At 38.5% G+C, this 15,075-nt stretch overlaps 2 protein-coding genes across 3 annotated transcripts in view; both read right to left on the bottom strand.

Moving 5' to 3' along the window:
* cnnm2b (cyclin and CBS domain divalent metal cation transport mediator 2b) overlaps nt 1–2,752 on the bottom strand; it is a 48,989-nt gene extending 46,237 nt beyond the window's left edge. The window contains exon 1 of one of the 2 annotated variants that reach the window (XM_039657393.2): nt 1,110–2,752. In XM_039657393.2, the coding sequence (XP_039513327.1) occupies nt 1,110–2,559 (1,450 nt within the window). In that variant the 5' untranslated portion in view covers nt 2,560–2,752. The remainder of the gene's footprint in view (nt 1–1,109) is intronic. The other variant, XM_039657394.2, reaches the window with a different exon arrangement.
* Nucleotides 2,753–4,385: 1,633 nt separating this feature from the next.
* Nucleotides 4,386–15,075, bottom strand: part of as3mt (arsenite methyltransferase) — a 14,771-nt gene continuing 4,081 nt past the window's right edge. The window contains exons 5-11 of the mRNA XM_039657485.2: nt 14,124–14,260; nt 13,763–13,832; nt 13,477–13,558; nt 13,195–13,326; nt 7,630–7,772; nt 6,619–6,744; nt 4,386–4,871 (exon numbers count right to left, since the gene is read on the bottom strand). Coding sequence (XP_039513419.2) covers nt 4,767–4,871; nt 6,619–6,744; nt 7,630–7,772; nt 13,195–13,326; nt 13,477–13,558; nt 13,763–13,832; nt 14,124–14,260 — 795 coding nt within the window. The 3' untranslated portion in view covers nt 4,386–4,766. The remainder of the gene's footprint in view (nt 4,872–6,618; nt 6,745–7,629; nt 7,773–13,194; nt 13,327–13,476; nt 13,559–13,762; nt 13,833–14,123; nt 14,261–15,075) is intronic.

Consider the following 15,075-nt stretch of genomic DNA (forward strand, 5'->3'; position numbering starts at 1 on the left):
TTTAAATCTACTCAGTCTTTTTTAATCTATATGGGGAATAAGCAATTAAATAGTTTTCTTTTTCAGAATGAGAAATTTCTAATTAGAAAATCCCCATCTAGACTTACCATTTTACCACCTAATAACACAAAATACAGATGGTTGAACTGGCATGTTATTTCATGCATTATGAAGTATTACACCTAATAACCCCCCCTGAGTCATCCTTTAGCAACTGTGAGTACACCTGCAGTGTATTTCCATTGCATCACTACATTCTCACCACTGCTGCAAGCATTAACCCTTAGCTATGTGAGGGCACATCGAGATACGGCACTTCCCTGCACTCAGGCGCATTGTAATACCTTTGTAGGGTCCCGAGGGCAGCAAATAAGGTCAAACAGGCCAAAGCTGACAACTCAAAATAGTTTTAAATAGTGCAGGAACCCTCAAGAAAGAGCACGCAATGGGTATGGAGAGGAAGCATTTAGCAAACTCTGAAATGGGATGACCATGATTGACAAACTTCTCAAAAGTTCACATTATTGCTATAACAAATTATTCCCATCAATGTAACACTATAGCCTATACTAAAAACTTTTTTTGTTGTTGCAAAAATCTATTTATAACAGCAAGTTACCGATTTTACAAACAATCTTAAGTTTATCCCAATTTAGAGAGTTTAAATCATTAGGTGATAAAAACTGGGAAGACATAGGACTTTACAGGATAACGTGAAATTATGATGACATAGCATAATAGCGTATACATAACATAGGTATTACATTAATTAAAAACAAATATGTGAGTACCTTCAAGTAAACTGAATAGGCTATGTGTGTTGCCTTACAGGTCAATGTTTAAATACCTGAAAAGACATATGTTGGACTAAAAACAACGTTTTTGAAGAAAAGAGAATGTAGAATCTAGCCCAATGATATAGTCGTGCGTAATACAGCCGGTGCGTAAAAGGCACGCGACTGCCTTAATATAGATATGATGATAGTCTATGACAATAAAACCTATTTGCAACGTAGAATATGCTTAAAAAGCAGGAAAACACTCAATGCAACATTGTTCAAAGACACTTAGAGCACGTACATCACCTCTCAGCGCGAGCGCGTTCTCACCTTTCTTGAACTCCTCCAGCATAGCGTCGAGTTTAGTGTCGTTGAAGACGAAATGTAAGGGATGGCTGTAGAATTTCGTTATCGTCTTCAGCGGGGTGCAGTCGTCGGGATCCACAAACGCAAGGTCCTTCACGAACAGCAAGTCCACGATGTTGGACCTGTCGCCCTCGAATACCGGAATGCGCGTGTAGCCGCTCTCCATGATCTCACTCATGGAGTTGAAGTCGAGCGTGGCGTCGCTGGCGATCATGAAGCAATCGCGCAACGGGGTCATCACATCTTCCACTGTCTTAGTCCTGAGCTCCAGCGCGCCCTGAATGATGTTTAACTCCTCTTTCACCAAGTCATTATAGGGATCCGTGACCCTCAACATCTCCAACAGCTTCTCTCGGTTGTACACGGTGCCAATCTCCTGTCCGAGGAGATAGTCAAGCAGTTTACTTACCGGATAGGACGCAGGGAATGTGAGCAGCATGAAGAATTTAGTCAAGAAGATTGTATTCGCACCCACAGCGAGACCGTGTCGTGAACATATAGCTTGAGGCACAATCTCCCCAAATATCACAATGCCAATGGTTGACATCACTACAGCTATCAATCCAGAACCGGCGATATCATCCAACAAAATGGTCAAGGTCGTGTTGACCAGAACATTCCCCAGAAGAAGCGAGCAAAGCAGGTAGTTTCCTTGACTCCTGACAGGTTCGATCTTCCTGGCGTAGTTCTTCTCCTTCTCTGTCCCGCAGTTCTGGACGATCTGGAGCTCCATGGGATCCAGCGCCATCAGACCCAGGTTCAAGCCGCTGAACATGCCCGAGAGGCAGAGCAACATGGAAATAAAGGTGACCTGGAGCCAGAAAGGGAGCAGAAACTTTCTCTCCTCCACCACGATCACTTTGGTGTCCTCTCCATCGTGATAGATCCACGTGGTCTCCGTCCAAGGGTCGTGCATGCCAGCCACAGCAGGTGTGGAAGTGGCGATGCACAGGTAGTAAGCTTTGCTCCTCTCCGTCTTTCGTAAAGGTTTGACCTCGATTTCCACGATGCCAGACGTCTTGCGGGTTAAAATGATGTTGGGTAAGATCAGAATATCTGAAGTCCTGATGCCACAGGGGTGCAAGCCCGACGTGTCCTCCTGACTCTTGTTGTCTCCTGAGGAGCTGTCGATGTTGCCAATCACTCGACTCCTCTCGTGTTCCGTAAAGGCGATTTTGGACCACGTCTCGTTGTTAATGTTTTGCCCGTACACCCTCAATCTCACCCGGGACCTCTCACTGACCCGCAAATAGCCCCTGTCCATGAAGGAAATGTCGTCCGTGTCCTCCAGTCTCAGCCCGATGATGACAGTCTCCTCTCCCCCTCCTTCCTTGCCACTTGTGGGAGTAATTAAAAAACTGCTTGCAGTAAAGAAAATCAAAGTAAACGCTCGGACCCGGCTAAGTGACGCCATTTTTTGAGGGGCTACTGGAACCGACTGTTGATAATGGACAGCCTCTTGAATGAAAGGGCTTTTAAAAATCAGAGCCAATCCGGCTTCATCTCCGCTGTGCGTCGCCTTGACTTGTGCATCAGGTCTCGCTGAGTCCCACTACGCCGCTGAAACTGATCACACTTCAGCGAGAGCAGCGCGAACTCGTGCCTCTACTGATGTCTCGGTGACAGGCGACCTGGCCAGCCAATCCAGTAGCGCAGCTGGACGTTGGGCGGGGCCTTCGCTGCTTGAACAGCCAATGAGCTACGTAAACAGTCGCACTTAATGCAAACGAGCGCATTCAGAAGTTTTCCCCGTGACTGTTTTTTTTGTGTGTGTGTGTGTGTGTGTGTGTGTGTGTGTGTGTGTTTTGAGAAGGATATTTGGTGACAGCATTTTTGAATAATACCAAGATACTCTCAGGAAATGTAATAAATACCTAAACAAGATTTTAGAGAGTTTCTTCAACAGTAGACTTTATGGACAACATGTGGACTGATACATTTATATCACACTAACTATGATTGTTTAATTTACAATCTATTTACAAAGTCCAACAGTAATTTGGCATCACAAGTGAATTCTGTAATTTTCCCTTAGTATTCACAAATTCAACTGTCTAGCACTCTGTGCTGAAAATTACAATGGTGGAAATTCAATTTTAAATGTTTAAAAAAAAAAAAATTAGAAATATCTAAATGTACCCTAAATTAAATCGAGTGAAATAATACACAATTAAAATCAATCTAAAACAGATATCTAAACAGATAACCAGTAGCTATACTTAGGAGGAATCCAAAATATAGGCCTATATATTTTATACAAAATATAAAGCAATTATACAAAACTGTTGGTTGTGCTGGAAATTATGCATCATTTGTTAGACATCAAAATAAATTGTTGTATGATTGTTACATTTATGAAAGTATTACCATCCACTATATTTTAGGAGGTTGTTTCTTAAAAAAAAATAGTAGTAGTAATAAAAAATAGAAGTGTAGAAAGTATGGGTAAGAGGGGAAGTAGGATCACAGGACGTTCCAGGTCGGGCTCTCAGGGACCCCAGAACATGTGCACTGCACCACAGATCTTACAATAATTCATATATTTATGTTGGATTTAAAGTTTGTGTCTGGGACAAGGGTGAAACAATAACATCTACACAACAATCCTTTTTAAGAGAAGCAAATGAAAAAAACGTTGAAAAGATTAGTTTTATAGTCCTCAGAGTTGGAGAAAACCCATGCACACATTTTGAACAACGATTTAGTCCATGTCATCCTAAAGAAAATTAACAAAGCTGAACATTTATTATGATTATTCAAAATAGGTAACTCTTTATCTTATATAGATAAGGCAGGGATTAGAGGGATCTTAAGAACTACAAGAGGTGCAAAACCTAAGAAAGGATGTAAAAATAATCATGGACTCAGATCTCCATACAGTGCGCATTTTATCATTATCAGGGCCAGAGATCAATCCAGACCAAAGGAGAGTTGACTGATTATGAACCATTTCACAATCCTAAAAATCTTCACAGTTGGTGAAACTTTACACGTTCAGTAAATTAGAGAGAACTTTTTAAACTAAAATGTTTCACTCTACAATGAAATTCTGCACAAGATTCCTTAAGTGTCTATAACCTCAAATTCTGTCCTTTTTCAGAAAAGAACATTGGTCCCATAATCGCAGCAAAGGGTTAGTTAATGTGTTCCCCCTTCTCACCTGAAATTTTAAGGGATGCAGGCTAGATTATATTTAATAAAAGGTGATTTTCATTTGAGAGACCATGAATATTCTCCAGCTGATAGTAATAGCCAGGCAGTCGGCTCAGACATTTTTATTACAGCAGTAGAAAGAAGTGATTTGATTACAAAAGTTCAATAAACCATGAGTTTTCAGTTAGATTATATCTGGCAATACAATAAAGATATAATAAAGATTAAATCTGGCAGGTGAATGCTTCAGATTATGCAACGATATAGACTTAGATATTGCTATAAATTAATCCATATGTTTAAAAATGCATACACAACATTACACAATACTGATGTGTCCTTGTTTTTTGTTACCTTTTACAAATGAGTAATGTTATTATTTTTTGTACAAAATCACAGTTAAAAAATTACAACCAATAATTTGTTCTTTTCAAATTATAAACAGGCAAAACTGATTTTCCATTAGATTCAGTTGCAGCATGACTCCTGGCCCGCACAGCACCCCCCAGTGGAAGCAGTTACACTTGCACTGCCCAACTGCTGGACCAGTTCAAAGGGATTCATTGACACTGCCTGAAGAGAGAGGAACATTCTCAGCCGTTGGAAGTACAGTATTTGCATTAATCATAATGTATAGCTATTTGGTTCCAAAGTACTCGATGACACAGAGCATTCGGACTGATTCATTATGCAACTAAAGCCCATTATATCATTGCTGTGTAAAAGTTTATTGCATTCAGAGACCAAAAACTAGAGTCAAGAACAGGGCTTTTCAAACTGGGATCCAGGGAAAGTTCAGAGAACAATTATGTGCAAAATGTGTTTTGAAAACTATATATGCCTCTGCAAGTTTATACATATACTTGAAAATATATAACATAATCAGATTTGGGGGGGCTAGTGCATCAAGAAGATTAAAACTCTGGGTCTAAAACAACAGAAACGGCATCAATCTGGGTGCAACACTACCTTATTACACTTTCAAATCAGACAAAACCACAACACTAAAACAAAATAGAGCAAATACACTGTAAAAAAACAAACAAAAAAACAATTGCTGCCTTGTTTAAGTACAATCAACTTGGATGTTTAAGTAATTTCAACTTAAATTGCATTAAACTCACCTAAAAACAATGATATGAATATTGCATAACTCATACAAATGTGAAAAAAAAATAGTGCCTTATTTACTATGTAAATTGATTGTAAATAAGATTATATTTGAGGTTTTCTGTGTGAAAGTAAAAATCCACTGAAGCATGGCAGGAAAATTTTTAGCTCTTTAGAAGTTTAAGATAAGTTTAACTTTTAGATATTTTCTAACATTAGGTCATTAACTAACATCAACTAAATGCATGTTTTTTAGTTAAATGTTTAAAATCAGGATTTCAATCCGAGTAAATCCGATCCAGGCGCCAACAGTGATCATTAAACTGCCCGGAGGATGACCGCGTGTTGTTGTCGATTCGTTTGCAAAGACTGAATCACCACCAGCTTTGATAAGATGGCATTCTTTGTTTGGAAGGGCGGACATTCCTCTGCGTTCAAGGCTTTGTGGTACAGATGGGTGACCTTGAGTGTCTGTATAGAGCAACTGAAAGTCCAGAAATACTAGCGGCAAAATATCTTTCTTTTCTTAAGGGCAAAAAGCAGTTTGAATAGCAAATATTCCAAAGCCACCCTAACTGCTGAGAGCATAATTTAGAATTATTTGCAATATGTGTTGCTCGCTTTCCTCTCAATAACAAAAACATGCAGCAAAAATGACAGCGGATACAGCAGATATGAAAGCATCTGATCATAGCGAAGTAGATATGTTTGAAACTGCTCTGCAATTTGGCACTTTATACAATAGATTTCTTTAAAGCAATTAGCTTTTCTGTATTAAACACGGAAAAAAAAATGTGCCCGTCACTTTCGCAGCAGATTTTCATGTCAAATAAGACAAACCCTCAGCACACACCTACCAATTATGTCATCGCCACTGCCGTTTGTAGTTTGAAGGCGTTTACCAGCCGGAGCAAACTTTCCTAGAAAGTTCGCTTTGGCCTGATTTAGTTTGAAATGATGTCACACCAGTTCGTTCTCGATTTCGCTTGAAATATAATCATTTTCCAATGCTAGATGTCAGTTGGGTGATAAACACAGTTGTTGTTTTTAGAAAGATCATGAGTCTAGCATTGCAAAAAAATATATATTTTAAAACTGAAATGCAAATGGATCATTATAATATTGAATATAGAGGTGTGATATACTATTACTGCATTGCTGATACAAGTAGGCCAAGAAAATGAGGCATGGTAGGAAATGAGTCACATACCTTGGGTTTGGCCCAGCATCCTCCAGAGGTGTTCAACTCCTGAGGCTGAAATGTGAATTCTTCTGCAAATCTGGAGTTCCTCAAGAGGCTTGCCACCTCAGCATCCACCTCCATCACTTTATCAACCTAGACAAAGACCCAGAATTGTCTTGATTATGATTGTTCACAAAAAACAATATGTTTTTTAGTCAATGTTTTCTATTTTTTTTTAAGCAGGATCTTATGATCACTACGGCTGATACAAAATACTGCAATATTGTGAAATATTATTACAATTTAAAATAACAGTTTTCTATTTAATCTATTTTAAAATGTAACTGATTCCTGCTTCAGTCACAATCCTTATAATATGTTGATTTGCAGCCCAGGAAACATTTCTTCTTATTAATGTCGAAACAATGCTGTTTAATATTTTTGTGCAAACTGTGCTTTTACTTTATTTCTGAATGCTCTGAAGAATAGAAAGTTAAAAAGAACACTGTTTATTTTAAATATATTTATTTTTGCAATATTACAAAATGCCTTTACTAGCGCTTTTGTGTTTAATTATTCAATTCGTCCTTGCCGAATCATTATTAAATTCATCCTTGCTGCATAACTATTCATTTCTTAAAAAAAAAAAAAAATTCTACTGAACAGAAACTTTTGAACGGTAAATGTCAAGATTTTTATGCAACACATTTAACTTAATAATTACATGTGTAGCATTTATATGCATATAATTTTTATATATTATTACAATATGACCAACAAAGTAAAATCTAGGAGTATAAGAAACAGTTAAGATATTATTTTAAAGCTCACACTTACATGACACTTATTTTCCAAACAAAATGATAGTGACATTGTCAAGATTCAAACAGCTAACCATAACATTACTGTTAATTTATTCAAAAATATTAATAATTACTAATGGGACAAAGAAGAGAAAGAATGTGCAGGATCTGATGTGAGTTATGAGCTCTGGTGAATAAGTAGTTCAATTCTGATGAACTGGATGTAACTACATACCTTAAAGGTAAATTGGGCATCAAACTCGAAGCTTTCCTCCACACCTGTAATCTCTCCGTTGTACATGACCAGACAGGACCTCTTCTCTGAACCTTTTGGTAACTTGAAGAGCCGGTATGTGGCAGACACAAATTTGTAGTCACCTAAACAAATTTTACAATTCAAAATGAAACTATAAATATCTTAACATTTCATAAATATGACAAACATGACAAAGGTTTAACTTTATGTAAATGCAGAATGACTTAATGTAATGACTACTACCAATAGGAGACGAGATATCAGATGATCATGATGTCTAGTACTGTAATCAAATGTCAGCAGCAAGATGGAAATTGCAAAAAAAAATTCTGAGCATGTACTGAGAGAATAGAAACAAAATGATACTTGTAATATTTGTCTGAGATTGTGTGCTGCATGTTTGACAATTCATTGTGTGAGCTCATAGATGGTTGCAAAGGCAATGAGAATAACTTTATTCTCATTCATCTTTGTTATGATGCATTCTGCACTGGCGCAATTTATAAACAACTTTTTTCCTCCAAAAAGGTCAGCATCACTGCAAATCATCCAAAATGTTAAATGCATCTATGAAGAGTTCAGATGCAAAAGCCTTTAAGTGCCATTTGAAATTTTCTTCTAGAATGATCATTTTTATCAAGCTTGTATATTTAAGTTCAGTAATTTCACTTAAATTGCAATGAGGATTACCTATTAATCGTCATTTAAGTGAAATTACTGAACTTGAATATATAAGCTTGATAAAAATGATCATTTTAGAAGAAAATTTCAAATGGCACTTAGAGGCTTTTGCATCTGAACTCTTCATATATATATATATATATATATGTATATATATTTTTGCAGTGATGCTGACCTTTTTGGAGGAAAAAAAGTTGTTATATATATATATATATATATATATATATATATATATACATACAGTAAGGAAAATAAGTAAAATAAGTATTTGAACACCCTGCTATTTTGCAAATTCTCCCACTTAGAAATCAGGGAGGGGTCTGAAATTGTCATCATAGGTGCATGTCTAAAAAAAAAATCTAGAAAATCACAATATATGATTTTTTTTATTTGAAGTAATTATTTGTATGATACAGCTGCAAATAAGTATTTAAGAACCTGTCTATCAGCTAGAATTCTGACCCTCAAAGACCTGTTAGGGCCAATCCCAATTCTACCCCTTACCCCTTCACTTTCCCCTTCCCCTCCATTTTGCGCGTCCACGTGAAGGGGTAGGACTGTCCCAATTCTCTTTTGGTTGGAGGGGGAGGGCTAGGGTGAAGGGCCAGATAGCCCTTCAAACGAAGATTTTTCGGGAGCACACTTCAAACGAAGGGGTATGAGAAGTGTCACTGCTAACCCAGGCTGGCTGCCCAAGCAACAAAGGAGACCCATAAATTTAAGTATTTGTGGCTTTAATAAGTATTATAACGACAAATAATGATTTGCTTTATGTTACATTCAATATTGTGTTCATATTTACGGTCAGTTTCTTCACAGAAACGTTTGTAAAAAAAAAAATTAAAATCGCTAAAATTACTGTAGTTTGCTAACGATAGTCCCGCAACATATTTTCGTCATCTCCGTTGTTTCCTGCGAACTTCAAAAGATGCAAGAAAATAGCTGTAACCCACGCGACTGAGATAACTGCAGCTGTCGACGGCATCTTGGAAGTTGTGAACATCGGCGCATCTCCTGTGACGTAGGCGCTAGCGACGACTTATAATGACGTTTAACGGAGGCGTAGTGTTGTCCCATTTCTTAGGGGAATATTTTCACCCCTACGCATTGCCACTCTGTTTCAAGGGTCAAGGGGAAGGCGAAGGGGTAGGGCTAGGGGAAAGGGAAGGGGTAAGGGGTAGAATTGGGATTGGCCCTTAGTCTGCCTTTAAAATGTCCACCTCAATTAGATGCACCTGTTTGAGGTCGTTAGCTGCATAAAGACACCTGTCCACACCATACAATCAGTAAGAATCCAACTACTAACATGATCAAGACCAAAGAGTTGTCCAAAGACACTAGAAACAAAATTGTACACCTCCACAAGGCTGGAAAGGGCTATGGGGAAATTGCCAATCAGCTTGGTAAAAAAAGGTCCACTGTTGAAGCATTCACTAGAAAACGGAAGCTAAACATGACTGTCAGTCTCCCTCGGACTGGGGCTCCCTGCAAAATCTCACCTCGTGGGGTCTCAATAATCCTAAGAAAGGTGAGAAATCAGCCCAGAACTACACAGGAGAAGCTGGTCAATGACCTGAAAAGAGCTGGGACCTCCGTTTTCAAGGTTACTGTAATACACTAAGACGTCATGGTTTGAAATCATGCATGGCACGGAAGGTTCCCCTGCTTAAACCAGCACATGTCAAGGCTAGGGTTGGGTATCGAGAATCGAGTATCGATTGGAACCGGGACTAACTTTTCGTTTTTCCCGGAATCGTTCAAAAGTTAAAATTTCAATTCCTAGTTTCGATATTCACAGTCCGCCGAGCGGAAGAAGAAACCGCTGGACAACACCAACGAAGAAGCGCCTACCGGAAATGTTGGCATAACCGCGCGAGTCGAACATGAGTAGCTTACGTTGGCGGTCCAAAGTGTGGCTTCACTTTTCTAAAAATTAACGAAATCTTGGCAAAATGCAAAATTTGTGACAAGTATTTGTGACAGAAGGAGTATTTCCTTCTAAAAGACCGTTGGTTAGCAAGGTTAGCTAAACTTTTTTGACCCTGCCTCTTAAAAGAATCGAAATCGAGAATCGTTAGGAACCGGAATCGAAACAAGGAATCGGAATCAGAATCGTTCAAATTCAAACGATACCCAACCCTAGTCAAGGCCCGTCTTAAGTTTGCCAATGACCATTTGGATGAAGTCATGTGGTCAGATGAGACCAAAATAGAACTTTTTGGTCATAATTACACTAACTGTGTTTGGAGGAAGAAGAATGATGAGTACCATCCCAAGAACACCATCCCTACTGTGAAGCAAGGGGGTGGTAGCATCATGCTTTGGGGGTGCTTTTCTACACATGGGACAGGGCGACTGCACTGTATTAAGGAGAGGATGACCGGGGACATGGATTGCGAGATTTTGGGGAACAACCTCCTTCCCTCAGTTAGAGCATTGAAGATGGGTCGAGGCTGTGTCTTCCAAACATGACAATGACCCAAAGCAGACAGCCAGGATAACCAAGGAGTGGCTCTGTAAGAAAAATATAAAGGTTCTGGCGTGGCCTATCCAGTCTCCAGACCTAAGCCCAATAGAGAATCTTTGGGGGGAGCTCAAACTCCTGGTGAAAAACTACAGGAAACGTTTGACCTCTGTAATTGCAAACAGAAGCTACTGTACCAAATATTAACATTGATTTTCTCAGGTTTTCAAACTTATTTGCAGCTCTATCATACAAATAAATAGTTAATTAGTGATAAATAGTGATTTCTGATTTTTCTTATTTTTTAGATTATGTCTCTCACAGTGGACATGCTAGCCTGGATGCCAGCCCGAACTCCGCCCACAACATTTTTTGGTCGAAGTTCGGTCTGGACTCGAACCATTGAGGAGTAAATATGATCAAGGAAAAAAATGATCGGGCCAATCAGATTGCCAGGGCGGGCTTTATACGATGATGGACAGATGATCTGCAAGGACGTAATCATCACGTTATCAAAGAGCGCTTGACTGCAGCTGGAGAATTGAGATGTATAGATTCCGCTGTCGCGTCTTTTGTAAAATAAATCGACAGCGCATTCATTTTAATAGACAAACAGAAAACTGCAATCAAGGCATTTGTTGATCGGAAAAATATTTTTGGCGTCCTTCCTACATGATTCAGGAAAAGTGTAACTTATCAGCTGGCTCTGACAGTCGTTAAGAAGATGGGACGTAATGAAAAACCTGTGGTTGTTGTGGTTTCTCCTTTGGTGGCACTCATGAGGAAGTAATTAAAAGAAGCAACACTCGTTATTTAACTTCTAAAATAAATAAAGTTAGGCTACGTTCTGTATTTGAAAACTGCGCTATGCAAAGGAGTTGACTTATGCATTGCTCTGATTGGTTGTAGGTCTACCGACTATCCAATTGAGTGCAGGTTTTTTTTTTCCTGGTTCGGTTACGACACGCCTCATAATCAAAGCCCAATGGAGGAGTTTCAGACTCATATTCTCTCTTGAATATGAGTATGACGAAGTCAGGCTATGGACATGCACCTAAGATGACAATTTCAGACCCCTCCATGATTTCTAAGTGAGAGAACTTGCAAAATAGAAGGGTGTTCAAATACTTATTTTGCTCACTGTGTGTATATATATATATATATATATATATATACACACACACACTTTATAGATAATTTTAAGATAAAGAAATGTACAGCAGTTGCGCATCTCTCTTAATGGGATACTCCACCGGGTTTTCATATTAAACTATGTTATTCCCTTAATTAAGACGAGCTAATGCATACCTCTCTCGTCTCAGTGCGTGCACTCTATCGCTCTGTATTGCCGCAAAACTATGTTAGCACTTAGCTTAGCCCAGTGCATTAGATATGGGCCAGAAAGAGAAGTGACAAAACACTTCCTCGTTTTCCCTATTTAAACACAGTTACTCGATTAGTGTAACTCGACCTAGGCTGGTGACACAAAATAAAACGTTGTGTTTTTCTAAGCGTTTAAAATTGATGACTATATTGTATGGCGGAATACCATAAAAAAGTGCTTTAGAGCACTTCAACTTGGCGCAATAATACCTTCACTCGTGAAAAGTCCTCTTACCGGCTCCCGCTTTCTCGCATGTCACGTTGGCTGCATTGACGGAAATAAGAGGGAGGGGGAGAGCGAGGAAGCGGGAGCCGGTAAGAGGACTTTTCACGAGTCAAGGTGTTATTGCGCCAAGTTGAAGTGCTCTAAAGCACTTTTTATGGTATTCCGCCATAAAATATAGTCATCAATTTTAAACGCTTAGAAAAACACAACGTTTTATTTTGTGTCACCAGCCTAGGTCGAGTTACACTAATCGAGTAACTGTGTTTAAATAGGGAAAACGAGGAAGTGTTTTGTCACTTCTCTTTCTGGCCCATATCTAATGCACTGGGCTAAGCTAAGTGCTAACATAGTTTTGCGGCAATACAGAGCGATAGAGTGCACGCACTGAGACGAGAGAGGTATGCATTAGCTCGTCTTAATTAAGGGAATAACATAGTTTAATATGAAAACCCGGTGGAGTATCTCTTTAATAGTAGAACTAAATAGTTCTACACACAAGAATGTTTGTCGCATAAAAATAATAAAAATGTCTTGGTATTAACACATGCAGTGCATGCGTGGTAACTGTGGTATAAGAGTAATCATTTCCTCTAGATTGCTGCCTTAACCAATATCACACGACTAAGAGTGCTGTTGGACAGAAGATCAGCATGGTAATATATATTTATTTTTATATTTATATTTAATACATTTTAAGAAACATTACAAAACACTGGGAGACAAAAAAGGCAGAATGGTTATTTTTGATTACAATTACCAGGTGGCACATTTCACGATTTTTATGTCTCACCAAGAAGTTTCTCTAGTTCCTTGTTGCCCACAGTGATGATACTAGCAGTAACCAGTCTGGGTTTGCAGAATCCAACCTCTTCAGCCAGTCGTATCATGTCTTCCCACCACAATGCTCCACTCAGGCACTCACCTGATCAACATTTGCAAATAAGCCCATATCAGTGTCAGGTTTTATTTGTTTTGTTTAACACAGTGGCACTACTAAAGTTAAACTTACCTTGTAACCTTGTAACATTTAGAAAAAGAAAATAGGCTAATTTGGATCAATGTCTTTTCTTACCCCATAACACGCTGTTGTCCTTGAGGTCTTTTGGTATTCTAGCATCACTATAAACATCACTAAAGTAAAATTCCCCTCCATCCTAAAAACAAAGGAAATCTAAATCCTTTCTGTTTGTTAATGAGCCAAATACAAAAAGTGTTACAGTATTTCAAATACTCAAAACTAATGCTTCGTATAACTGTTATAATTAGTATAGTATCCGAGTGTCATGGATGGGGAAAAATTAGAAAAATTGAACTCTGAAATGACTCCAAACATTGGTGCGAGTGTGAAATAGAGTTACCTTTAGTACACGGTAAGCCTCCCTCAGGACACTGGTTTTATCTGGGGACAGGTTCACCACACAGTTTGATCTTTTGAAGGAAAAGAATGAAGAATGTTTATGCAAGCTAGTAGTGGGAACTCAACAGACTGAAACCTAGGAGTAGAGTAGAATAATCTCAAATTAGAAAAGAAAATTATTTCTTCATGTTGAAGTCACCATGAAATCTCGGTTTGGTTTCGTATTTATAATGAACATTAATTCACATGCCCTCATGTGCCACTCGGAGTCGGATGTTCTCCACAATAGGAATGAAAATACAACCGCAACTTCCATTTTATGGTGACTTTAAGGCTACTATTTTGAAACTTTGAAAGCTTACATGATGATATCATATGATTTCTCCTCTAGACCTGCTTCAGCCAAAGCCTCAATGTAACCACAAACAAAATTCACATTTGGCTTTTTGTAACCAAATCTTTGCATGTGGTAGTCAACATATTTCTGGGCCACTTCAAGCTGAAAAATAGAAAAAGAAAAGTGTAGTTCACATATACTGTTTTTGCCATTACATCTGTGTTAAATAAATAACTTTTTTTTTTTTTAATTAAGACTGTCACACCCGGTTTCACAGACAAGGCTTAAGCTAGTCCCAGGCTAAAATGCATGTTTGAGCTGTTTTAACTGAAAACAACTTGCACTGATATATCTTAAAATCATTTTATCCCTTAAAACTCACCTTTGATACCAAAATGACATTTACTCACTGTAAACCATTTTTCTTTGAAAAAAAAGATTCGTGCCTTAAAATAGCTTGAATGTAACTCTACACCTTTTTCTCATTTAGTATACCTGTTCTATGAATATGCAAATAAGCCCATCTCCACTCACTCCCTCAGCTCAGAAATCCATTCGTTGGCGATCACATTGTCGTGATTGGTGACAAGGTAGTTTGTGACGTCAGAAACAACAGCGGTTTCAAACAGTTTTTGACACTGTCTTTGGTTCACTGCAGACTTATAAACTTGCACATGGTTTGTCTTAAAGGTCCCGTTCTTCATGTTTTTTGAAGCTTTGATTGTGTATACAGTGTGCGATATAACTAGCCTGGTTAAAACCAGACCATTCTCAGTTGTACCCGAGTTATGTTCTGTCAAAGCGTCATAGACAAATCATTTCCAGAGGGGCGTCACCAACGGACATAGCGGGTCGACCTAAAACCAATCAGAGCGATGAAGGAGATGACGTACGCAGAGCGGCGGCCGGCAGAGAAACATCTCTGAGTGTTGTTTTTTGCTTGGTTTTTAACAAAAACGAAAACGTTCAAATCGCTT

Source organism: Pimephales promelas, chromosome 6 (assembly GCF_988280905.1).
Source record: "Pimephales promelas chromosome 6, fPimPro1.hap1.1, whole genome shotgun sequence".
Lineage (NCBI taxonomy): Eukaryota > Metazoa > Chordata > Actinopteri > Cypriniformes > Leuciscidae > Pimephales > Pimephales promelas.